This window comes from Octopus bimaculoides, chromosome 23 (assembly GCF_046866305.1).
Source record: "Octopus bimaculoides isolate indiv1 chromosome 23, ASM4686630v1, whole genome shotgun sequence".
NCBI classification, from domain to species: Eukaryota; Metazoa; Mollusca; class Cephalopoda; order Octopoda; family Octopodidae; genus Octopus; species Octopus bimaculoides.
Window position 1 is genome coordinate 20,619,198 of NC_142950.1, and position 27,635 is coordinate 20,646,832.

At 34.1% G+C, this 27,635-nt stretch overlaps 1 protein-coding gene across 1 annotated transcript in view; it reads right to left on the reverse strand.

The window, feature by feature from the left end:
- LOC106879044 (multiple PDZ domain protein) overlaps positions 1-27,635 on the reverse strand; it is an 862,020-nt gene that overhangs the window by 726,387 nt on the left and 107,998 nt on the right. The window contains exon 3 of the mRNA XM_089340722.1: positions 25,942-26,449. Coding sequence (XP_089196848.1) covers positions 25,942-26,449 — 508 coding nt within the window. The remainder of the gene's footprint in view (positions 1-25,941; positions 26,450-27,635) is intronic.

Consider the following 27,635-nt stretch of genomic DNA (forward strand, 5'->3'; position numbering starts at 1 on the left):
AAAAAAACTTTCAAGAGGGGTGGGGGCATTGGAGAAGGTGATCTTGTGTCAGATGATGAAAGGTTATAGTGAGACAGAGAGATGGAAATAGGTGTCTTACTGTAGACAAAGTACAAGATTACCCAACCAGAGAGAGAGACAACCTAATATTATTTTTGCAATTAGAAGACAAAAAAACTTCCTTTGGATTTATCTAAAATTAAAAAACAAAACAAGGGAAGCCACTCCAATATTAGTAATCCAAATGCTTGTTTTGTTTTTAGATTTTAACCACCCACAGAGGAAACTGAAGAAAACATATGTACACAATCCTATATATATATATATATTGTATAGCATGCTCATGAGTATGTGTTTGTATGCACACAAACATTACAAAACAAGCACACATGAACATAGAACTAAACTTGCTCAGCTGCTAAAAAGAAACTCCTATTCTCATTTAATGAGTGGTGATTTAACTAACAGCTGAACACCAAATCTTTATTACAGCAGTCCTCAAGCAGGGAATTAATCAGCTCAGCAGTTATTTCTAAATGAAACCTCTTTAACCAGCCTTCATAAAATATAGAAATGAAGACGTGAAATTTCAACTCCTTCCATTTCTTTCAAATGTTGTTGATTTTGTTGTGAATGAACTTGAAAAATTTATTGCAGAAATAAAGTCTAATCCAATATCATAAATATAAGGACAATATTACATGATGCTTAAATATTATAAATTCACACACACCCTTTATTAAATATCAAACTTAGCACACTACAAAAGTTAGGGTTTTTTTATATCATTTGTGCTTTATCAGTCGCTGGACCATGGCCATGCTGGGATACCACCTTGAAAGATTTAGTTGAACAAATTGAACCCAGTACTTATTTTCTAAGCTTGATACATATTTGCCAAACTGCTAAGTTACATGCCTAAAAAACAAATCAATATCAGTTGTCAAGCAGTGTGAGGGGGACAAACACAAAAGTAAACACACAAACATATATATATACAATGGATTTCCACACAGTTTCCATCAACTAAATTCACTCACTGGGACTATAGTAGGAGAGGAGAGATTTGCCCAAGGTGCCACACAGTGGAACTGAACCCAAAAACCAGGTGGTTGCAAAGCAAGCTTCTTAACCACAGCTGTGCCTATGACTCTATATATAAAGATCTTCCTCAAAGTGGAGTGGGGATTGTATGATGCTTGTGTTAGAATTGCAAAGCTGCATTATAGTGAGACATGGGCCTTCAATGCAGAGGACTTGAGAAGATTTGAAAAAGATGAGATCAGCATGCTCCATTAATGTGCAATGTAGGTATGCATGAACAGCATAGTATAAATGGACTGGGGAAAAACTGATTAGAGGAATCAGACGTAATGAGCCGTGGTATGGACATGTGATATGTATGGATGAGGACAGCTGTATAAAGAAGTGCTAATAACTTAATATGGATGGATTTTGCAGAAGAAGGAAACCCTGGGAGAAAAAGAAATGAAGGCTGACTTCAGGAGCTTGAATTTCATGGAGATAACAAGAGACCAGGATGACTGGTGATATGCAGTTTTCAAGAAGACCCATCCAAATCAGCACCCATCATCTCTCTAATTGCAACTTATCTTTCTCACGGTCCAGAACCATTTCCCTAGATATCCAACCCTCATTCGTATACAGTCCTCTCTACCCACATTTTACATTGATCATCCCCTTGAGCCTTCAAATAATCTCCCCCCCCCCCAACATACATCTTTCACTCTCCCCACAAACTATACCAGCCTCTTTCCCCAACATTCTGGCAACCTACCCAACAACATGTCATCTCTCTTTCCTTCTTTCTCTCTTTCTCTCTCTCTTCTATCCCACCATTATATTTGCTACTCTCCACTCCCATGCATCATTGGTCACCCCTACTCCTTATCCAGTATTCTCTATATCCATTCCATAACACTTATTCTTAATTCATTATATTCACCCCTTCACTTATTCCCCATCACTCACTCACCCATACACCCACACTCAAGTTCTTCTGTCTCCACTCACTTTTACTCACATTGTATCTTGCAGATCCACCCAAACACCTCATCACTTCCTTTTTTTCTCTTTTCCCAGTCCACTTTGATCACCCCCACACTGTAAGAAACCAGTCCTTGTCTGACCCTTTCTCTCATACTTTAACCCAGCCCCCTATCTCTTGCCATAAAGCTGACTCACTCTGGATCTGTAGGCTGACAAGTGCATCAGCACTAGTGAGGTCCCTATGCAGCTGACCTCATTAGTGCTGGTGGCATGAAAATCCACCCAGTACCTGCCATAAAGTGGTTGGCATTAGGAAGGGCATCCAGCCATAAAAACCATACCAAAGTAGACAGTGAAGCATGATGCAGTCCTTTGACCTATCAGTTCCTGTCAAACCATCCAACCTATACCAGCATGGACATCAAATGATGAAGACTATAATGATGATGATGAAACTGCAATAGACTAGTGATAAATTCCATGTGCATAATTTATCTATGTTTATCTTACATAACATGAGAGAAACCAAAAAAAGCCAGCAATATCTTTTGTTAATCCTCATGGCTTTAGAAAATAGATTTAAACTTTTAAGAATATCTTCAAGCAAGTTAAAGCAATAACTAAACCAGACTAACAATAATATTAAAACTAAACAAGTACTGGAGCTAATACATGTCAGCTTTATGATTCCAAACATTCTAGGCTGAAAAAGCTGTCAGAGATTTTACCAAAGATCTTGCTCTGGAAGAAAGCCCAGAGTTTCTATTTATTATTCTTCTCTTTTTCTTTTATTTCTTCATTCTTTTATGTATACGTTTTTTTTCTTTTTATCCATTCTTGATTATCCATATTTTTTTTTTTCACGTGTTTCATAGGTAATCTTATCTATGTGTTCTCACATAATAAATTTCTATCATGAAACAATTTCACTGGGAAAGAGTATTTTGGCAATAAACTAAAAAGAGAAATGAAGTAGCAACAAGTTCTACAGCTAAGTTCATTTATAAAAGATGTAATACCCATGTACTGAGTCATTCTGGAAGACATTTTAAAACTGTTTTGTGAGTAAGTTCATGAAGTTTTGATGTATGAGAAAAACTTACAGGAAATAATTTGTCGACTTGGAGGACTCCAAAATTCACTTAAAAAAGCTTAACTCTTTAGCATTTAAACTGGCTATATCAGGTCCAGTTATTCCACCTGTTTTATGTTCAAACCAACCATGTCTGGCCTCTCACACCTAACCTGCTATGTCATTCTAAAAATACACAATCATATCATATCTTGAAGCTATGAAATAATGCATGATTAATTCAAAACAATATATTTGATAGAGTAATCTGAATGCTAAAGGATTAATTCCTAATTTACTCCATTAGATTTTAAATTATTACGGCTACAATCCATTAGCTGGAATTTAATTAAATTTTTTGAATATTATTTGATATCCAAAATTAGGAAATGGATTTAGGATACACTGGCTAATGCATATAGATATACTGTATCTGAATAAAAGGCATGATAGTTATCATAGTTGCATATCAATCCCTCAAACAGGCTGGAGATGAGCAGTAACAACAACTACCTCAATTGAGAACTTGCTTTTTCCTCTTTTTTATCAGGAAGGAAAGCAGTTCTCATAACATTCTTTTAGAACCTCTAAGATTGTGGGAGGGAAGGAAGGAAGGAAGGAAGGTATCCTCAAACTGGAGTCATGGCCCTAATGCTTGCAACAGAATATATTCTATTAATGGCATGCAAGTGTACCAAGGTGGTGGTATTATACCAGGTGACTGATTAAGACTACCATCCAAGTAGGCCATGGTGTGATTTGAACTCAGAATACAGTCATAACAAATACAGCAAAGCATTCTACCTAACACTCTAACAACTCTGCTAATTTGCACTTAACTTACTGATTGCATCATTTAACAAGGTGTCTTGACCAATGAAACAACTGGTCATCCATCATCATCATCATCATCATCTTCATTTAGTGTCCATTTTCCATGCTGGCATGGATTGGACAGTTTGATGGGAGCTGGCAAAGCAGAGCTGCACCAGACTCCAGTTGTCTGTTTTGGCATGGTTTCTATGGCTGGATGCCCTTTCCAATGCCAACCAGTTTACAGTGTACTGGGTGTTTTTTACATAGTATCAGCACAGGGTTTTATATGTGGTACCAGTACAGCTGCTTTTCACATGGCACCAGCTGGCTGCTTTTTACATGGCACTAGCACATTAATATGCACTAAGTGGACACAATAAGTTCAGTCTGAAAGTTCATATACTGCAGGTTATCTAATTTCAACCTCCATAAAAGTATTATCCTTAATATAAATACAAGCCAGCAAGGGAGCCTAAACATAGTTATTCAACCTGCAAGAAATAGCAACCAAATTGTCCCGAATCCACACCCTATCCACTTTAAAAAAGGATACTACATAAATTCAGGGAGATTTGACTTCTATTTCTTCAGACTATTTCTTTAGACAGATAGACAGACAGACAGACAGACAGAAAGATATAGCTTGCTATTTATTTCTTCTTTACTATGATTCTTTTCTGTTGAACAGGTAATCTTATCTGTGTGTTCTCACAAAATTTCTATCATGAAACAAGTTTAACCTCACAACTATCAACTGTAAATATAACTAAAATCCTATCATCTTTAAAAAGAATAAGATAATGTGTGGAATTTATCTTATCTTTGTAACACAAGAGAAACTAAGATAACAAAAACATCCTAATTAATTAACATGATTAAAAAAAAACAAAGAAGAAAGACACATTGAATATTATATCCAGAGATACATTATATCTGAAAAGCAATAAGACAAGTTGCTTATGGTGGTAATGCCTTTGATCAAGTATCTGCTTGACCAGAGCCACCTCAGGACACAACAACAACAAACATATTTAATTCAAAGAAAAAAAAATTGAAAAATTATCATCACCAATAATGTTCATACCACTTAACCAAAGAAAATAGTAACTATTTAACCCTTTGCCACTCACATAACTCTGGCAAATGTTATACTTGTTTATTCACATTGTTTTGAATTAATCATGCATTAATCTTGTAGCCTTCAGATTTTTAAGATGCAACTTTATTTTTAGAATGAGATTGCAGGGCAAGTGTGAGGGGCCAGATCAAGCTAGTTTGGACATAAAACAGGTAGAATATTTTAGCTGGATATGACCTGTTTAAATGTTAAAAGGATTTTAAAAAACATAGAATTCACACTCTATAATGAAAGTCTTTCAGATTTCATTTGTTTAATATATCCTAAATACATTAACTGACTGATTGCTTTATTTAACTGTCTTGGTCAATGAAAAACCTGGTCATTGCACTCATCAATATGCATTGTACTCATCAATAAGTTGAGTCTGAAAATTCATACACTGCAGGTACTCTATCCTTGAGTAAGTCCCTGAACTCTATTGGACTCTATAACTATATAATCAATTATATGTTAAATAATTAATTATATGATAAACTGATTAATTCTTGAACAAAAACAAAATAAAACTAACAAATTGTAAAAACGTTCTTACATCTACAGAGAAATTTGAAAAATTTTTGAAATCTAAATCATTTCTTACTGTACAAACAACCATTGTATAAGCACTGATGCAATTCAGAGTGGTTCCATCACCACAGTCATTTTTTGCTACAGTTATCCACATTTCAATAAATTCACTGAGGAAGAACACTTGCATCTCCACCCTTACTTTTCTTGAAAATGTTGATGAGAGTTTGACTGAAGAAGAGGGTGTCAGTCAGGCAGTAAATTATGATGGAGGCAATGTAATCATTTACCACTTTTGCTCCATCTTTTGAGGGATAGCTTCCTCTCAGCCCATTTCAGGTTGAGGTTGGAGTTCCAGTTCCTGTCCACCTGGAGGTTCAAACAAAACCAGACCCTGAACAGTAGCAGCCATAATAGAAGTTCATAGAAAAAATTGATCTCAGAAAAGGACTATAAGTATCCATATGCTGAGACATACCAATTCACTCAGACAGAGAAATTAAGGAAAATTAACCCAATATAGCAATCAAAAGGCAATCAAAGAAAGCAAGGTATCTTCAAGAGTGCATCAATTTCAACAGACAACACTGTCTCTCAAAAAGAAACAAAATAAAAAAGAAAGAAAAAAAGGCGAAACTTGCCCAATACATAAATAGAAAGTGGGGATTGGAACTGTGTCTCACTGATTTCGCCTGAGGATTATATTAATATTACACATATCTGTGGAATACTCAGCCAATCTATGCAATCATTTTGTTCATGCCCTGGGCAAGCCTTGACCAAACAGATCTATAATCAAAATCTTTATTTATAGAGTGTGTATAGGAACTCAGTTTATATATCCAAAGTAATTACATTTTAAGACAGTGGAGTATGAATTACAGGAAATTTTACTTGCTATTCCTAGCACATAGAGTGACCTAAAAAGGGCTATGTCATTCACAATGAATAGATAGTTTTGCCAAAAGAACAACTGGAATGTGCATCATCAATACTGACAATGATCTTTGTAACACAAGAGAAACTAAGATAACAAAAACATCCTAATTAATTAACATGATTAAAAAAAAACAAAGAAGAAAGACACATTGAATATTATATCCAGAGATACATTATATCTGAAAAGCAATAAGACAAGTTGCTTATGGTGGTAATGCCTTTGATCAAGTATCTGCTTGACCAGAGCCACCTCAGGACACAACAACAACAAACATATTTAATTCAAAGAAAAAAAAATTGAAAAATTATCATCACCAATAATGTTCATACCACTTAACCAAAGAAAATAGTAACTATTTAACCCTTTGCCACTCACATAACTCTGGCAAATGTTATACTTGTTTATTCACATTGTTTTGAATTAATCATGCATTAATCTTGTAGCCTTCAGATTTTTAAGATGCAACTTTATTTTTAGAATGAGATTGCAGGGCAAGTGTGAGGGGCCAGATCAAGCTAGTTTGGACATAAAACAGGTAGAATATTTTAGCTGGATATGACCTGTTTAAATGTTAAAAGGATTTTAAAAAACATAGAATTCACACTCTATAATGAAAGTCTTTCAGATTTCATTTGTTTAATATATCCTAAATACATTAACTGACTGATTGCTTTATTTAACTGTCTTGGTCAATGAAAAACCTGGTCATTGCACTCATCAATATGCATTGTACTCATCAATAAGTTGAGTCTGAAAATTCATACACTGCAGGTACTCTATCCTTGAGTAAGTCCCTGAACTCTATTGGACTCTATAACTATATAATCAATTATATGTTAAATAATTAATTATATGATAAACTGATTAATTCTTGAACAAAAACAAAATAAAACTAACAAATTGTAAAAACGTTCTTACATCTACAGAGAAATTTGAAAAATTTTTGAAATCTAAATCATTTCTTACTGTACAAACAACCATTGTATAAGCACTGATGCAATTCAGAGTGGTTCCATCACCACAGTCATTTTTTGCTACAGTTATCCACATTTCAATAAATTCACTGAGGAAGAACACTTGCATCTCCACCCTTACTTTTCTTGAAAATGTTGATGAGAGTTTGACTGAAGAAGAGGGTGTCAGTCAGGCAGTAAATTATGATGGAGGCAATGTAATCATTTACCACTTTTGCTCCATCTTTTGAGGGATAGCTTCCTCTCAGCCCATTTCAGGTTGAGGTTGGAGTTCCAGTTCCTGTCCACCTGGAGGTTCAAACAAAACCAGACCCTGAACAGTAGCAGCCATAATAGAAGTTCATAGAAAAAATTGATCTCAGAAAAGGACTATAAGTATCCATATGCTGAGACATACCAATTCACTCAGACAGAGAAATTAAGGAAAATTAACCCAATATAGCAATCAAAAGGCAATCAAAGAAAGCAAGGTATCTTCAAGAGTGCATCAATTTCAACAGACAACACTGTCTCTCAAAAAGAAACAAAATAAAAAAGAAAGAAAAAAAGGCGAAACTTGCCCAATACATAAATAGAAAGTGGGGATTGGAACTGTGTCTCACTGATTTCGCCTGAGGATTATATTAATATTACACATATCTGTGGAATACTCAGCCAATCTATGCAATCATTTTGTTCATGCCCTGGGCAAGCCTTGACCAAACAGATCTATAATCAAAATCTTTATTTATAGAGTGTGTATAGGAACTCAGTTTATATATCCAAAGTAATTACATTTTAAGACAGTGGAGTATGAATTACAGGAAATTTTACTTGCTATTCCTAGCACATAGAGTGACCTAAAAAGGGCTATGTCATTCACAATGAATAGATAGTTTTGCCAAAAGAACAACTGGAATGTGCATCATCAATACTGACAATGATCTTTTTCATTTGTTTGTATGTGTATGTGCATGTGCACATGCACATATATATATATATATATATATATATATATATAAAAACAAATAGTAAATGAGTATATGCATATATACGTACAGGTATGTGCATACCGACATCCACCTGTATGTATAGGTGCATATCTGGGTACAGGACATTGCAAACAAACGTAGACGAGAACACACGAGCCACATAGAGAACATCTCCTTCATCAGCCACCCACGTTTTAACACCGGCGTTTCGACGAGCTTGGGCAGGACGCATCGCTAAAACGGCTTGTCCCATGGATCGCAGATTAAATTTGTATACACAAATTAAATCTAGCCATGGAGGAATGTAGTGGCGGACAAAAAACAAGACAGGAAAACAAACAGAAAAGGCTTTACGGCCAGACGAGAAAAATTATATATATATATATATATATATATATATTACATGGGAAAATGTTAACAAGAGAAATAATATTCTTAAGATTATAAACCTGGAAAATTACAGGACAAGTTAGTACACTTGGAAAAGTTCAGACAACTTATTACATCTGGTAAAGTACAGAACAAGAAAACTTTTACTTAAAATATTGCAGCTAAGGATAAAATTTGAAATAAAATATTTAGATTTAGAAAATATTAGCTTTTATCAAAACTGAAAATTTTATGACAAGTTATTACTTCTATTTGTTATTTCTTGTTGTTTCTATTAAAAATAAAAAAATAACTCTATTAAAATATATTTTGCACTTTAAAAAAATTCATTTTTTTAATTATTGATTAATCATTAGAAATTTGAAAATAGGTTATAAAAAATAACAGTAGTACATAATTAGTTAGTACAATAAATAGAATAATACAAAAATTAGTTATATATTACAGTAAAATCTACTTATAACAACAAATTCACAGTAAAATTTGCTCAAGCTATTGCTTAAGTTATTGCTAAGTCTTCTCATTTTTAGTCTTAACCCAATGCCTATTTTTTACATAATTCTACTTTGCATAAAACTTTAGCTATATTGGTACTTCTGGCTCTCATTTTTTAGTATTCTAGTGTGTCAATATTTTAACAAAATGATGTTGCCTTTTTTAATTATAATGTTATTTTGTAAATTAAAATCAAATTATTTTTAATATTCATATTTTATCTTTAGCTGCAATATTTTAAGTAAAAATGTTCTTGTTCTGTACTTTACCAGATGTAGTAAGGTGTCCTGAACTTTTCCATGTGTAATAACTTGTCCTGTAATTTTCCAGGTTTATAATCTTAAGAATATTATTTCTCTTGCTTACATTTTTCCGTGTAATTCATGTTTTTTCCAGGCTATGCTATTATGCTAATTAATAATGTGTCAAATGTGTCTATTAGCAGTAGGTATAGATTAAAGCAGAAAAGAAAAGACAAACAGTTTGGCAAGACTTGAGAAGGACATTTAACTTAGCTATCTAATAATAAAAGGTTTAGGTAGTCTCTGACAGCTGTTTCTAGAATATTCCAGATATTGGAACATCGTATCAAGCGAAGATTCCATATGCTGAGTATTCCGTCACCCACATCAATGATAGTTGTTGTAGCTCATTATATCTGGAAAGGGAGGAGGAATCCAACTAAATTCATGGATTACTATCTAACCATTCTCTTTGATCATGGATTTACTGAATGAATACCCGTTTTAATATCCATGGTTGTGCTCCAGTTATACTGTTTTTTCACAGAGTGATATACAGACAAGGCATAAATAATGGTCATTGCATATTTCTTTACTGTACTAAATTTCACTTACAACTGTAAGTGAAATTTAGTACAGTAAAGAAATATGCAATGACCATTATTTATGCCGTGTGTGTGTGTGTGTGTAGGTGAAAGCAAACTAAGCTTAATATAGATAACAGAGTAGTGCTCAAATAGATGGTAACTTAAATTCTAACCTCTTCATCCAGAGCCTGAACCTTTACATCAAAAGTCAGTTGTAAGAACAATACTTATTGAGCTGTTATGGAGATGGTACGGTAGATAAACACAGGTAGGCTTGAGTTGTATATTTGTACAGAGCACAGAAAATAGAGATTAGAGAATAAAGAAAAATAGATAACCGAAGAACAGCAGAATTATGTAAAGTCTTATCTCTTTACATAATTGTTCTGTTCTTTTGTTATCTTTTTTTCTCTATTCTGTAATCTGTACTTTCTGTGTTCTGTGTAAATATGTCTAAATCCTACCTGTGTTTACCTTACTACCTCTCTCTTTCTCTCTCATTTATATATATATATATATATATATATATAGATAGATAGATAGATAGATAGAGAGTTATACACACACATGTTGAGTTCCATTTCTCCTGTTTGTTCCACCATATTTATATGTGTGTGCTGAATAATTATATTTACAGTTGATTGTTCAAGACAGATCATACAGTATATTGTATTTATATAATTACATAAATGAAACTGTAAGTTCTAATTGTGATTTGAGAAAATATATAAATGCAATATGTCTATCATAAGTTAGCAAAAAAAAAAAGAAAAAGGAAAAAACAGGTTTTGTTCTTTCATGAAACAACACATTTTTAATTAACTTTAATAGCAAGTAATTTATACAGGAAAATAATTTATCCCAGCATACCACACATAATTACAGTTGCATCAGATGATAATATATCTCTTCCTGTAAATTCTAGTTTCTGAAATCCTCATTGACTCTACATTTCCATCAAATTTAAAGCATTCTTAAGCCACTAATAATAGTAAATATGAAAAAGAGTAATAAGACTAAAAAATCAGTGTTTTTTCTTCTTCTTCTTCTTATTATTATTATTATTATTAAACTCACTAGAACCTTAGTATTTTTTGTTTGTCTTTACATTCTGAGTTCAAATTCCACTGACGCTAACTTTGTCTTTCATCCTTTTGGGTCAATAAAATAAATACCAGTTGAGAACTGGGATCAATATAACTGACTTAGCTCTTCCTCTGAAATTGCTGGCCTTGTGCCAAAATTTGAAAGCTTTTTTATTTTACTATTATTGAGTGAGAGAACAGCACATGCCATTAAAGTGACACTGGGGTACAAATATATGAAGCTTAGTATATCCATCATAACTACCTGTCTGATAAAGGGTACACCAGGCACATGCATCGCAACCATATGTGCACAACATGGTGATCTCATATCAAGATAAACAGTACATGACTTTACAGATGGAGCCCAGTTAGAATTTTCTTCCTTTCAAATAGCCTGTCCTGCTCAAAAGGTCCCTGAATAAGGGTTGTTTAAGGATGATGAATGAAACACCCATTTTTCCAGAGATGAGTTATTCAAACCCCAAAAATTCTTCTCATATGGTTATGATACTCCCCGACTACACCTGCTTATGATCAAAGATGCACATATCATCAACCATTAAGAATTAAAAGGTCAAGCAACTGACAAGCAAATCTTTGGAATTAAGCAGAATATTTGCCATGGCTCTATTATTATTATTATCATTATTATTAGAATTATTATCATCATCATCATAGTCTTATACTTTAGTTTGTGTTATTTTCTAAAGTGCCACATCAGGTAATTAATAAAATTCTATCTATATCTATATTTTATGGAAAATGGAAAGTATAGGCCTAAAAGTATGTGTGTGTATGTGTTTGAAAACACCTGACCTAGCAATTAGGGTGCCTCAGCTCATGAACATAATGTTGTGGAGATTCAACTCCTGGACTGTATAGCATGTTGTGTCCTTGGTTAAGGGACTGCATTTCTCATTGGTTCAGTCTACTCTTTTAAAAATGAGTACCAGAGATAACTGATGAGTGAGTAGGTGGCACCATTCAGGGAGGAGTCTTATACACTCAGTCATTTAAATGCCATAAAATCGAATATAAACTCTGGCCTCAGGCTTAAATTTGGGACAAAAGAATAAAATAACAAATGTTTCAAATTTTGGTGCAAGATTAGCAAATTTTTAGGGAGAGTGGGTAGCCAATTATATTGACCCTAATATTTGACTGGAGGTTTATTTTATCAATACTGAAAGGCAAAGTTGACCTTGGTAGAATATGAACTCAGAACATAAAGTGTTGGAAAAAAACACCTCTAAATATTTTGTCCCACATTCTACCAGGTCCCCACCTTTTGAACAATAATAATAATAAAAATAGTAATAATAATCCTTTCTACTACATGCACAAAGCCTGAAATTTGGGAGAGGGGGATAGTCGATTACATCGACCTCAGTATTCAACTGGTATTTGATTTATCGATCCCAAAAAGATGAAAGGCAAAATCGACCTCAGCAGAATTTGAACTCAGAACGTAGCAACGAGCGAAATACTGCTAATAATAATAATAATATCACAAATTTTGGCACAAGGCTAGCAATTCACTGGGAGGGAGTTAAGTTGATTACATCAACCCCCAGTGGAAAATGCATATTATGATAATCAATTTATCCATAGACCTGATATTTTTACTTGTATTATGATATTAAATAGGCATGTGTGTGTGTGTGTGTGTGTGTGTGTGTGTGCGTGCGTGCGTGTGTGTGCGCGCGCGCTATTTATTTTGTAGCTTGCACTTCGTAGATATCCATTGTGGTTATATGTTTCCAATGACCAATCCAATATGATCTTCACTTTTCTTTTTGTTATTACTCACAAGTTAGAATAAGATTTGAGAGAATTTGACTGGCATTTCTAGATTGGCCAACCATGTAGAGGTCCTGAAATTTTTTCTTTTATTTTCTTTTTGTTTTTGTTTTTTCTTTTACTGAAGACAAGGGTCTGTGTGGTTATATATAGAAAGGGGTCTCTTATTTTGCTGAGGAGATTGCCAGTGAGACATATTTCATCCCACTAAGTGTTTATTTACAAACAAATAAATTTCCAAGCACAAAACCTTTGAAGTAAGAATATCTAAATATATAGCCAGTGGCTCTATAAACAAGTGTAACTTAATATAGTAATGAAAGCAAGTAATGGTATATATCTATGTAGGTGTGCATGAGTGTGTGAATGTGAGTGAATAGTTTTGTATGAGGGAGCAACATACACAAAAGAGTCCCTAAATATCACAATAACAAAAATAACAAATTTAGATTACTACAGTGAACCTTTGATTGGCCATTGAAAATATAACCACTAGGATATTTATTGTTCACAAAATGCATGTATATCTATAAATATATCCATACACACACACAAATAATACAAATATATACATACACACACACACACACACAGTTACACCCACACTCTCACAAGCGCACCTCAAACACATAAAAATCAAATACAAAATATACATAAACATGATACACAGATTTCATGCTTCTGAGGATTTCCAAGTATTTTTCATGCCTACTAATAGTAAAAGAATGTGTAACAATGAGAATATTACTCAGCAGAGCAGCAATACATAAATGGAACAAATTGAGAAAATGTTGCTTGTCCCTGTCACCATCAGTGCAATCAGGTGAGTTTTGGTCAGAAAATATTTCCTGCTGTTTTATTTTAACTTCCTTTGTCTGAGGTAAAAGTAAAATTTTTAAGAGAAATTTTGAGATTTAATTCAAAGATCCTGCAAGGTAAATCCTTGTTAATAATTTCTTAGACATGGGAATGAATAAAGACTCTAATTTAGAAGAGGATTGAGAACAAGTCTATCTTTTAGTATTTAAATGATCTTTTATTATCTATCTTTTATGTGTTTCACTCATTAGTCTGTGGCCATGCAGGGACACTGCCATGAAGAATTTTATTTGCAAAAATTGACCCCAGAATTTCGTTTTTTCAAGCCTGGTACTTATTCTACTGGTTTCTAAGTTTTGGGGATGTAGACACATCAATACCAGTTGTCAAGTAGTGATGGGGGACAAACACTAGCACAAAGACACACACATATACTCAAGCGCACACACTCACTCTCTCTCTCTCTCTCTCTCACACACACACACACACACACACACACACACACACACACACACACACACACACACACACACACACACAATGGAGTTTCTTTCAGCTTCTGTCTCCAAAATTCATACAGGACTTTGGTCAGCCTGAGGCTACAGTAGAAGACACAGTGAACAATTGGTTGGGAAGCAAACTTCTTAACACACAGCCACAGCTATGCCTATATACAGAATTTAATTTTTTTACATTGTTACAAACTTATTATATATTTTTGAAACTATCTTTGCTAGTTTGTTATTATATATATATATATATATATAAGTCAGTAAATAGTGGGGCCGTGCCAACCGCACGTGGAGAAACAATAGGAAAATGAAAAAAAGCCAGAATGCCGAACTGGAAGCATAACTTAATAAAGACCCCCTCCAACCGGTTTTCACCGCGAAGAAGCAAACAACGAACGGCTTTATCACAACAAGACAGCTTTTACGAATAAAAGCTGCCCTGATTTTAGATGGGTTGTTTTTTCCGGTTTAAAATTCTTCTAAATTGCTCGAAATCTCTTTTGTAAGTTTTGGTGTCGTCCTAAAATAGTCCGTTCATGCATGTTGTATTTAATAGTTTAGCAGTTTATTTGTGAAATAATTGTAGCTATTCTGCAGTTGCTGTCAATGAAAAGGGTTTTCGTTAATTAGTCATGCTTAAATAATAGCAACTAGCTGGAGCTGCCGCCAGTTTTATTTTTTGCTTTTGTTGTTGTTTTTTTCATTATAGGTATGGATGTGTAGTAAGAAGCTTACTTCTTAACCACATGGTTTCATATACAGTCCCATTGTGCTGCAGCTTCAGAAAGTTCTACTATAGCCCTGGGCCAATCAAAGCCTAATAATGAATTGATCTGGTAGACAGAAACTGAAAAAAACCTATTCTGTATATATGTATGTATTTGGCACTGATACTGCTGAAATTCTTCCAGCCTGGTGGTCTCATGACACAACTCAGTGAATGTTGTTGACTGTGTTTTAGATAAAGTGCCAGCTTTAATTAAGTCTGTCCAAAGTTGCCTCTCATCAGCGTTTCCCATTGATAATGGCCAAAAAGCTAGAAATGCATCTGGGAATCCGATAGGAGCAGCACTGGACAGACATGGCCTTTTTACACTTTTTACCATAGGAGAGAAATTTTTCTCCATGGTAATGGCAGTGAATTTGCCTTCAGAAGCTGAAATATGTCGCAAACATATTCGAACTAAACTAAAGTTCAATATGTGTGTGTGTTTGTTTCCCACCACTACTTAACAACTGGCATAGGTTTGTTTACATCCCTGTAACTAAGTAGTTTGGCAAAAAGAGACCGACAGAATAAGTATAAGTATCAGAGCATCCACCCCAGCTACTGACTTGGTCACTTATGTAATGGAAGCTTTCAACTAGTTTTTCCCTCTGGCATGTGATGGAATCTATTTTCTGTACATCTTCGGTCTTTATTGCCCCTCTGCATCTGCCACACACAAAAACTATCTTCCCAGTTAATCTGCGTTTGACATTGTTGCACCCCTTATGTGTCCATAGCTTACACCAGATACACCTTATGGAGTTTCTACCTATGCCTTTTCTACAGATCGAGCAAGGCCATCTACCTGAAGGGATTTGTGATTTATCTGCCTTCGTACTTACTAAGACTTTGGTTTTTGCTAGATTGACTCTAAGGCCCTTCTATTCTAAACCTTGCTTCCACACCTGAAACTTCAATGCACATGTATCCAATGTCCTCATTTTCAAGGCAGTAAGGTATGATTTTCAGATTTCACTGCTATTTCTAGCAAGTAAGCAACTACATATTGACCTATTTGTTGTATAACTAACGCTTTTTTATATTGTCTAGCATACACACACTCACAAACAAACAACGGTTAAATATATATTCCAATTATACATACTGCAGGAATATAGCCAACACTGAAGATCATTTTACATTATAGAGTATGTAAACAAAACATACATTTATAAGTAAATATAACAATAGCTTTTTACATTACCACAAAGAAAGCCACAAATATGAGGGAGGGGATGAGGTTTTTTTTTTCTTTTTGCTACATTACTTAGGAGAGAAACGGTAACACTGTTGACCTTTCTCTGAGAATTTTCTCTCAAACTGAAGACCTATTTAAATGCTTACAACAGACCACATTCCACTTAAAGTTACCCAAAAGCCAAGAAGTTGTGTTAAATCAAGTCACGGATTAAGTCTACCAATCAAAATCCTAGAATGGTCCCACCAAAGAGCTTCCAACATTTACTAAAATCACTAACAAGACTTTGGCAATCCCAAGGTTATGACAGAAAGATACCTACCCAAGGTCAAGCAAAGTGAGAGTGAACCTCAAATGATATAGCTGTAACTCAAAGTTTTTACCATTTTTTTCAGCACCCTGAACATACATGATATCTCCAAGGGTGATACAAAATGTAACGCAAATACTAGAGCAGTCAAAGATACAGAAGTGATAGTAATGAAAATGGTGGATAATTCAAAAGCTGAAGTTACAATAAATTTAATGTGAAGCTTTTAGTTTCAAAATTAGAGAGTATCAAAGAGAGAGGGACAGATAGGAAAAAGAGAGAGGTGTGAGGAGAAGAAAGAAAGAATTGTGAGGGAAAGTTTGTCAGCCAGACAAATAGAAAGAGAAAAGTAACAAATAGGGAAAGAGACTTTTAAATTCTGGAGTGAATATTTTAGATGGTTATACATTTGAAATTTAAGCAAGGAAGTAACCAGGGTTTGGTTTGTATTCTTCCAGTAATTTAACAAGAGTAATGATACTAAATATGAAGAGAAGGGCCAAGTGTTAGTGTTAAAACAGGCAATGGAATGTGCCTTCTGCTGATTCTGTCTACTAAATATCACTCAATAAATTATATTATAGACTTTCTCATAGTTTGTAGGCACAGGTGTGGCTGTGTGGTAAGAAGCTTCTTTCCCAACCACATTGTTTTGGGTTCGGTCCTACTGCACAGCACCTTGGGCAAGTCTCTTCTGCTATAGCCTCAGGCTGACCAAAACTTTTTGAGTGGATTTGGAAGGCAGAGACTGACAGGAGTTCATTGTCTGTGTGTCTGTGTGTTCCCCATTACTGCTTGATAACTGGTATTGGTGTGTTTACATCCCTGCAACTTACTAGTTCAGCCTAAGAGACCGATAGAGGCAATGGTAAGAGACACTTGTCTAAAGTATTACAGAGTGAGATCGAACTTACAATTATGCAGTTGCAAGACAAACTTGTCTACCACACAGCTATGTTCATACACTTAAAAACTAATAAAATTTCAATATTGTGTTTAGAACTTTAGAGCAAGGAGAATTTTAAATTGAAGTTTAGAAACACCAATCAAGATTATAGAAAGCACAGCAGAAGTTGTAGTTTTAGAAGATGTGAGATGGAGCACAAAATAATGTAATTGAGAAGTGAACTTCTTGACAATAGAGCCATGTCTTCATCTGTTTGTGACCTTGTGATAGACAGGCATCCTACACAATTCATGGAAGTTTTTGTCTGTTCGATAGAACAACTACAAAACCAGAGTTAGTACTGGGTACTGGTGAATTGTGTAATTGCTGAAGGGATTGACTTACATAACCTATCTTACTTACACATCGTTAGTATTATTACTACTTCTGTTCCTCTAAAGGTTGACAAAAGGAAAACCGTTTATTACAGTGTTATTTTAAAACTACTTGGAGGGGAAGGAATTGGAAAGAAAGAGACAAGAAAGGATATCCAAGTGGCTATTAACTTATGGCATCTGTTCAGGTTTTACTTCCAGCCTATCCGATTTCTTCGTTAACTATTTCTATTTCCATTGATGGGTCTTGGGCATCATGCCAACAACTTACACACTATCATACTTCCAATAAAACAAATACAAATTTTCTCACTTGTTCACTTTCAACACACTACAAAATGACTAGCTTTCATTTTCAAGAGCCAGCTCTCTTCTAAAACTACAACTTCTACTGTTATTTCTTTAATCTTGACAGGTGTTTCTAAACTTCAATTTAAAATTCTCCTTGTTCTAAAGTTCTATATACAATGTCGATATTTTATTAATTTTTAAGTGCACAAGCATAGCTATGTGGTTAAAAAGTTAGTTTCACAACCACTTAGTATGAAGTTTGATTCCCTTATGCAGTACCTTGGGTACATAGCCTCTCAAACTGACCAATTCCTTGAGAGTGCAAATTGGTAGGCAGAAACTGACCAAATCCTGTTGTTTTATTCACTCTTTCACAGCTTTCAATCAATACTGTATCATTGCCTTTAAAGTTTTAGTTAATTATATCAACCCCTGTACTTAAATGGCTAAACCCTTCTTTACACAAAACTTCATCAGTCAGTGTTTTCAAATCTGAATGTGAGAGGTTCCTCACCCATGTTCCTGAGGAAGCCTTTATGTGCTTGCAACATTTGTTAGAAATAGCAGTCTAATTGCACTCATATCACACTCTAGTTTTAAAAAAATAATGAGACCACACTGGATAACTGTCCTAGATACACTATGTCTTTAAAAAAGGGTGGGGAAGGGATAGTTACAACAAGAATGCTTTGTTGCTGTTGTTTAGCCTAAAATCAGCCAAATTCTATCATCAAATGGATCCTACCTGTGACACTCCCTGACCAGCTTTTTAAAAATTTATATCTAGAACTACATACTACAATATATCCTACTTTCATTAAGATAGCAGACTGTGATTTAAGGATGATGTGGCTGCTATTTCTACCAGGTCTGCTTTACACTACCTTAGTAGTAATTTCTTTTATTGACACAAGATGACAATGACAATAGTGATGAATGTTAATACACAGTAGGAGAATGGCATAACAGCTTACTGTTCGTGGTGGAGGGGGGGATTCACAGTATACAAAACAAAATTAGGTAAAGAATATATAAAGAAAAATTATGAATTCAATTGAATAAGCTCTTCAATGAATCTTTATTAACATCTGAAATAATATTTTGACAACAAAATCTTTACGTTTTTAAACTCATAAATAACGTTCTTTTAGCAGTAATAGTTTTTTATTTAATTTTCTTGCCAAAGGAGTTAAACAGAAAAATAAATAAATTAAAATCAAACAGAAATTTTTCATTAGTTTTGAAAATTGAGATATTTAATTTTCTAATAATTTTGTAGTTAAAATGTACTCTTTTTTCATTTTCCATGAATTTTTTAATGCCAAGAAAAAATGTTTTTCCGGTTAAAATATTGAAATACACATGGCTATGTATTTAAAGAGTTTGCTTCACAAACACATTGTTTCAGGTTCAGTTCCACTGTGAGGCACTCAGAGCAAATGTCTTCTGCTACTATAGCCTTGAACTGAATAATGCCATGTAAATGAATTTGGCAAGAAAATGTGTAGAAGCCTCCTGGCACCACAGTCGCTTTTACATGGCCCCACATGGGTGCTTTTACATGGCATCACACAGGCGCTTTTACAGCACCACGTAAAAGCATCCAGCACACTCTGTAAAGTGGTTGGCATGCCAAATGAGACTAGAGTCTAGTGCAGAGCTTACCAGCTCTGGTCAAACCATCCATGCCAGCATAGACAATGGACATGAAATGATGATGATGCTTATAAGAATTTTATAAACTTTCAAGAGAATATAAAATAATTCTTTTTTGGAATAATGGTTCTCAAAGCACATCACATACAGTTGTAAATATTGGGTTGCAAAAACTCTTTTGCATGTGTGTGTGTGTGTATGCACACATCTTTGTTTGCCTCTCCGCTGCCTGACAACTGCTATTAGCAATTTGACAAAAGCAGACTAATATATTAAGTACACAAGGCTTAAAGTTACTTCTGGGGTTGATTTGTTTCTTCAAGGTAGTGCCGCACTATGATCACAGTCTCAATGACAGAAAAATGAGAGATTAAAAGAATATGTGCAAGTGAGTGCATGCATGCATGCATGTTCCTATCCCTGCAACTGTATTTTCTTCACTCTTTCTGATATATCTCTCCTTTTAATGATTGAACAAAGTATTAATTAGAAAGAAGTGAGTAACATCTTGTTTGCTCATATACATAATTTAGAATTGGAAAAAAAAATACTCATTCTCTTTTCTTTTTGCTGTTGTTTATTTGTTGCTGTTTTTATTTGCTACTTGTATTTAATTTCCAGCCTGCTTCAAGGATCTCTTTCAATTAGCTGTTTAAAGATTTTTTTTTTTTTTTGTATGAGCAAAAAGAAAAACCCTAACATTAGAATATAATTATATATCTGGAATTCTTTTCCAATTGTTCTTCTATCTGTCATTTCACAGGAAATTTAATGCTGGAGGGTGGGTTGGAAGGAAGTAAAGCTGGTGTAAACATTTAAAAAAGAAACGTACATAACTAACTCGTTAAGCAAATAGCATAATTATTTAAATATCTTTGTAAAAATAAAATCATCATTAATCATCAACATTTATATTAACATCACTTCAGACATTTGAGGGGTGGGGTAGTTTTTTTGTTTGTTATTTTCTCCTATATTGGTGTGAGTGAGACATGTGAATGATATAATTTGTTTCCAACAATCTTTGGCCAATCCTTCTGCAAATACTACTGATCTCGTGTTAAAAATCTGAACTCATATTCTCATTGAAAGACTAGGAATCATTTATTATCAAAAATTCAATATTTCTATTCTTGCCAAAGCCATAAAGCTTTTATGATAGACTAAGGACCACATGGTCTTTTTAATAGGCTCTATTCTCTTGCCCGCATTCTGACTGAGTATTCAGTTTTTTTAAGAGTTTTTTTTTTAATTGCTAAATCGGAAAGGAGAGCAATGGCTACAATCCTCCTCAGAGTCTCTGAGAAAGGTGAGAAGGAAAGGGAAAGGTATCCTCAAACTGGAGACTTGGCCCAAATACTAGCAATGTGGACTATATTAAAAATATGCAAGAGCCAGGAGGTGTGTTAAATCAGGTGATATATTATTAAGTCTATCACCCAAGAAGGCCACTGTGTTATTTGAACCAAGAACATAATGAAACAAAGCAAATATTGCAAGTCATCCTGTCTGATGTTCCAATGATTCTGACAGTCCACCGACTTTAATTGGTACTTAATTGATCAACCCCAGAAGGTTGAAAAGTTTGAGACTGACTGTTCTTCCTTCTACAGCAATCTGAGAGTTGTCATTTTCTCTTCACTGTTTCTCACCAATCTAGGACCCCATGTAACAATGAAAAACATAGTGAGAGGGGTCATGGAAGTTGTTCTTCTTTCTTTAAGACATCAACAATGAAAAAAAGAAAACAAGTCAGCAATATTGTCTTTCCTCCTGTCACCAACCTTGTATTCAAACCCCCATATCTCACATTGATCTTATTCTCCAAAATGTGGGTCCTTCAGAATTCCCTTCATATTTGGTCTTTCTTGCAGATGTTGCCTTACAAAAAAGTTCAAGAGGAACATTAATAGCATCAGTCCCACAGGTCGAGGTGGGCCCACAAAGGTCATAGGTGCTATCGCTTTCTCCTAGACCCAGCAAGTAAAATGGGAAAAAAAAAGTACAACAGCATATATTTCGGGGTCATTTTAAGTTAATTACTTCTCCAAATATCACACTACATGCTCAATAGAGTTGATGAAGTGGTACAACAGGAAAAATTAAACACTTTGGGTAGAAATGGCATGGAAGAAGACTGGTGATGACATAGACAAAAATGGCAAGAGTTGATTTCAGGATGCTGAACCTTAGCAAAAATGACAGAAGAAAGCAAAAAAGTGATGATATGTTGCAGCAGCAGCAGCGGAGGAGGAGGAGGAGGAGGATTACTTTATGTGCTTACAAAACTATATCTTCCTTAACAATAGTATGTTGAAGTTTACATGATTATGTTTTATCAAATAGAAAAGTACTGGTAGTTAGAGAAATACATTCTCCAAGATAAAGTTGTGTTTATATTTACCAAACAGACTTTTTCCGTACAGAACTGCTGCAAGCTTTCTTAAATTATTTATATCCTTACAGAATTGTGTTACTTCTGATTATTAGCAAAAATCTGGAATGTGTCAATGAAGCAACCAGTACATGAGCCAACAAAAGAGTCCCTGATGAGCCAACAGGGGAATCTCTAACAAGCCAAGGGAGTCTTTAACAAGTTAATAAGGGAGTCTCTAATGCTCCAACAAAGAGTCTTTAATGACCCAGTGAGGGAACATCTATATGGTCTCCAATATGTTTAGAAATAACAGCCAAATCCACTTCAAATTACACCCCATTATCTTGAAACAGTAAAACACAAATGATAATGTAGTCCCTGATGCTCAAAAATCAAATGCTAAAATGGTCTTGGCTGGAATGTTTTTGATTATAGGCCTGCTAGATCGGGGCTATTCTGGAACTCAACATCAACCATTAAATGAATAATTTACATAGTCTTATAAATCAAGATTAAAAATGGCAAACACTGAAACAATGTGAAATTTGAGTCTCATAATGGACAGAAGTGAAATAAATAAACAAGGAATATATGAAAACAAAACAATAGAATAAAATTAAATTAAACAAAAAGTATAAAGTAGCGAAGTCATTATCTGATCTTAGACATGTAGAGTTTATCTCATTTGTTGAAACAAACCTAATCTTGAACAACAACAACAAACATTGCCCCTCACTGCTCCTATCTTTATTAATCCTTATCATTACCATGTTTTTTTTTAATGTTTCTATTAGTAATGACACACTTTTAATGTATATTTCTTTGGCTGGTTGGCTGGCTGGAATGGTCTCAAATATCAGCACTATAACATGAATTTTTACCAATGAAAAGAAGAAACAAAAAAAAAAATAAAATAAAAACAATCTTTTATATGAATTATTGATAAAAAGCTGGAAATAAATCTAACTGGTTTTTCATACTGAACTATTATACCATATTATATCAATTTCTCTGATGTAAGGCCATGGATTTACATATAACAAATGTAAAATATGTTGAACCAGTGGGAAAGTCTCTACACAGTCAGCCAAACTTCCAGAAATAGCAGCCAAATTTCTCTCAAAATACACCTTGCCATTTAAAAAAGAAGAAAAAGAGCACATTATGTACTTCTTGATACACAATGTCAATCGCTGAGTATTTCACAGTCGTGTCTACCCACAACAAAATATTCAGGCTGAATCAGTTGTAGTATGCCAGAGAGATGGCTACATTGGTATGGACATGTAATGTGTATGGATAATGATGACAAATGAATAAAGTGGTCTCAAGAGATCCATGTGGAAAGACCCAGCAAAAGAGGAAAACCTAGGAAGACATGGACAGAAGTGGTAAAAGCTTATCACAGGATGCTGAACTTCACAAAGGAGATGATAAAGGACTGCAACAAGTGGCAGGATGCTTTGTTGAAGAGGACACATCTAACTCATGCAGGCATGGAAAACGAGTTTAAAAATGATGATGATGATGATAATGATGATGATGATGATAATGATGATGATGATGATAATGATGATGATTAATCAGCATGATACAGTGAAACAAGGCTGGACCTTCATAGTGCAGATATGATCCATTTTACTGGCTCAGCAGAGTTTCCATCAAGCCAAGTTCATTCAAAAGACTTGAATAAAAGACACATACCCAAGATACCAAAATATAATTTCAGATTAAATGTGAATATAAACAACTTAAAGCAGTGCTCCAGCATGGCCACAGTCACATGACTGAAACAAGTAAAAGAATAAAAGAATAAAAGAATAAGCTTCTGCATTCTGATTATTTTCATTAATATTGGCAATATTCTTCACTTTTCAGATTTTAAATTCTGGTAAAATTTTCATACATTAGATTGAGAGCTTTTCCTGATTAGATAACAAATGCAATTTGCATTTTCACAATTCATCATCTATTAATATCCATCTTCTATAGTGGTATGGGTTGGAACAGCTTCACAGGATTCAACAGGGCTTTGGCACAGTTTCTATTTCTATGGCTGGAAATGTCTGCTTTGGCATAGTTTCTATTTCTATGACTGGAAGCCCTTCCTAATGCCAATCACTTTACAATGTGAAATGGTTTCTTTTTTGTGGCACCAGCACAAATGAGGTTACCACATAGCTTGTGAGACTAAGATCCCTTTTGACTAAATGAGTACAGAGAAATGCAGCTTCATGCTAGGTGGTGAGAGGTTAAAGTATGAAAGAAGGGATCAGAGAAAGTTTCTTGCTGTAGAGAAGATACAGTAATCTATAAAAATTGTTATTGGATATACAGAAACATCAGAATTGTGAAAATACAAATCATATTCATTATCTAATCAGAAAAACTCCCAAAATTCTACCAGAATTTAAAATATAAAAAGTGAAGAATATTGCAAATATCAATGAAAAGAAACAAAATACAAAAGTTGTTTATATTCAGATTTAATCTGAAATAATATTTATTATTTTTCTTTTAAATCTTATTCATTAATATTATGCACAAATATTTTATGACTGAAGAAAAGGTCATACATACATATATGGGTACATAAGTGTATGTGTATATGTATGCATACATATACCTACTTACATACGCACAACAATGTATACAATTCAAACCACTTTTTTTTTATCTATGTTTTGTAAAAAAGACAATTTTTTACCATAAATCTTAATTCCTTAAATAATAATAAAACTTCAAAAACAAACTTTTAGAGAAGGTAGAGATGATGTTTTCAAGTTCAGACATTTCTAAAGAGTATCAGCAACATACAAGAGACAGTGCCAAGAAAGAATTCAGTCACTAAGAATTTATTACTGCTTTACTTTACACATACCTCATTCAACGAGGACATCCCTAGAAGTTGCTCAATGAGCAAGAAATAGCAACTAAATCTCACTGTTATCAAACCCTACCATCTTGAAAAAAGAAAGTATACATTATATAATGTATCTCTAGATATGCTATGCCAAAAAAATGTATCACTGCAAAAATTTTATTGGCAAAATATGCTCTATAAAGAAAGTTATGAAGAAACAAAGTCAGTGGATGGGAGCCCTTAAACTATACATATACTGTCATAACAATGCACTGTTACACAATATAATTACATATATGATGTTTGAAATAACATACATCTCTGTGGTTAACATGGAGTTGACTTAGAGTGATTGACTGGAGATAATCTGAGGTTGAACAAAAGAAAACAAAAAGGAAAATAGTGAGTATGAGATACTAATTTTTTTTCTTTTACTTCTTTCAATCATTTGACTGCAGCCATGCTGGAGCACTGCCTTTAGTCGAACAAATTGTCCCAGGACTTATTCTTTGTAAGCCTCATACTTATTCTATCAGTCTCTTTTGCCAACATACCAACATCGGTTGTCAAGCAATAGTGGGTAGACACACACAAACATATATATATATATATATATATATACACACAACAGGCTTCTTTCAGTTTCCATCTACCAAATCCACTCACAAGGCTTCGGTCAGCCCGAGGCTATAGTGGAAGACACTTTCCCAAAGAGTTACACAGTGGGACTGAACCTGGAACCATGTGGTTGGGAAGCAAGCTTCTTACCATACAGCCACACCTGCACCTATAATGTAAATATAAAAAAAAAAAAAAAAAAAGACATCCTTACCTTGCTGCAACACTTCCAGGTTGTATGTCATTGATATAAATTACTGAATCATCTTTGCCAGGATCTTTCATACCAACTACTCCAAATCCTAATCCACTATTCTCTGGCTTGTATAATTTAATGTGAACAAGGGATCTTCCTTTGGCTGCTGATTCAATGGCTTTCTGAACTTCCTGTTTGTATTCTTCGGTGATGATAGTTCCAGTTGGGTGTGAACTATCTGGTAGTTCCAGTGTAGTATTGCATTTGAGACTGCTTATAGCTTTGTCATTAAGATTTAGAACCAAATCACCAGTTTTGGTGAAGCTGTAGCAATCATCAGGGATTGGTTGAGTCTCTAATACTTGTGTTAATTCATCAACGGAATCTAATAGATTGATAATCTGTTGAAATACAGGGCTTCCAAGCATGCATATCATTGATGTCAGGTCATCATTCATAACGTTGATACCTTGGGAATGAAGTTTAGTTTCAATATTTCGAAGACTCTCCACTGCATGCTGGGAATCTAAACAAAGAAGAAAATAGAACTCGGTATACAACTGAATAAAATCCATTCAAAAATGAACTAAATATGATTCTTTTAATGATATTTTATAAAATAATAATAATGGTTTCAAATTTTATCACAAGGCCAGCAATTTCGGGCAGGGGATAAGTCAATTACATCAACCCCAGTGCTCAACTGGTATTTATTTTACTGACCCCAAAAGGATAAAAGGCAAAGTCGACCTCGGAAGCATTTGAGCTCAGAATGTAAAGGCAGATGTAATACCACTAAACATTTTGCCCAGTGTGGTAACAATCTACTATAACACTCTTGTGTTTTTCTCTGTCACAACATATGAATGAGAAAGGAAAGGGTGATAGATGAAGAAGGAAGGAAGGAAGGAAGGGGTGATGACAAACTAGTAGTGGAATAATGGAAATTCCACGGTGAAAAAAAAATCAAACAGCATTTCAAATCTGTGTGAGTATATGTGCGTATGTGTGTGTACAAGGGAAGTATGTGAATGTTTGTATGTGTGAACCAGCGTTCTTTCAGTAACAAATGATGATTGATGTCACATCTCAAAAGACAACAACTAGATAACATTGACAAATGTATTAATTTGATTTACCATCCATATTCTATCTGTTTTGTTAAAAATAATTATTACAATCACACACACCTACACAAACATATACAAACTCATTAGAGAAAATAATTATTGCCTGAGTGTATCAAGAATATAAAACAACTGCAATTGAAAGGTATATTATACATTTGGTAATTAAAGAATTATTAAACTAAAACCTTGGTTTTGTACCTTATTTATATATAAAATACAATTAGCTGTCATTTTTGATGGCACGAGGCCAGCCAGTAATAATGATAATGATTTTATTTAATTTGTCACTAGGGCAGATGAGGGGGACAATACAAAAACAGACACAAAGTGTGGAGATTTACTAATAACAATAATAATAATAATAATAATAATAAGGCACATGAATGTTGGTAAGTAGGAGCAGAAACCTCTGCATGTCAAATATGTGGCCCATAGCAAAGAAGCTGATGTTGATCAGAAGCACACCCATCAGTGGCTATGGAACTCAGGGCTAAAGGGAGAGAGTAAAGGTTTCATCTTTGTTGCACAAGATCAAAGCTTATTGAGCTGGAAGTACCAAACCAATGTGATGAAAAATGGAGT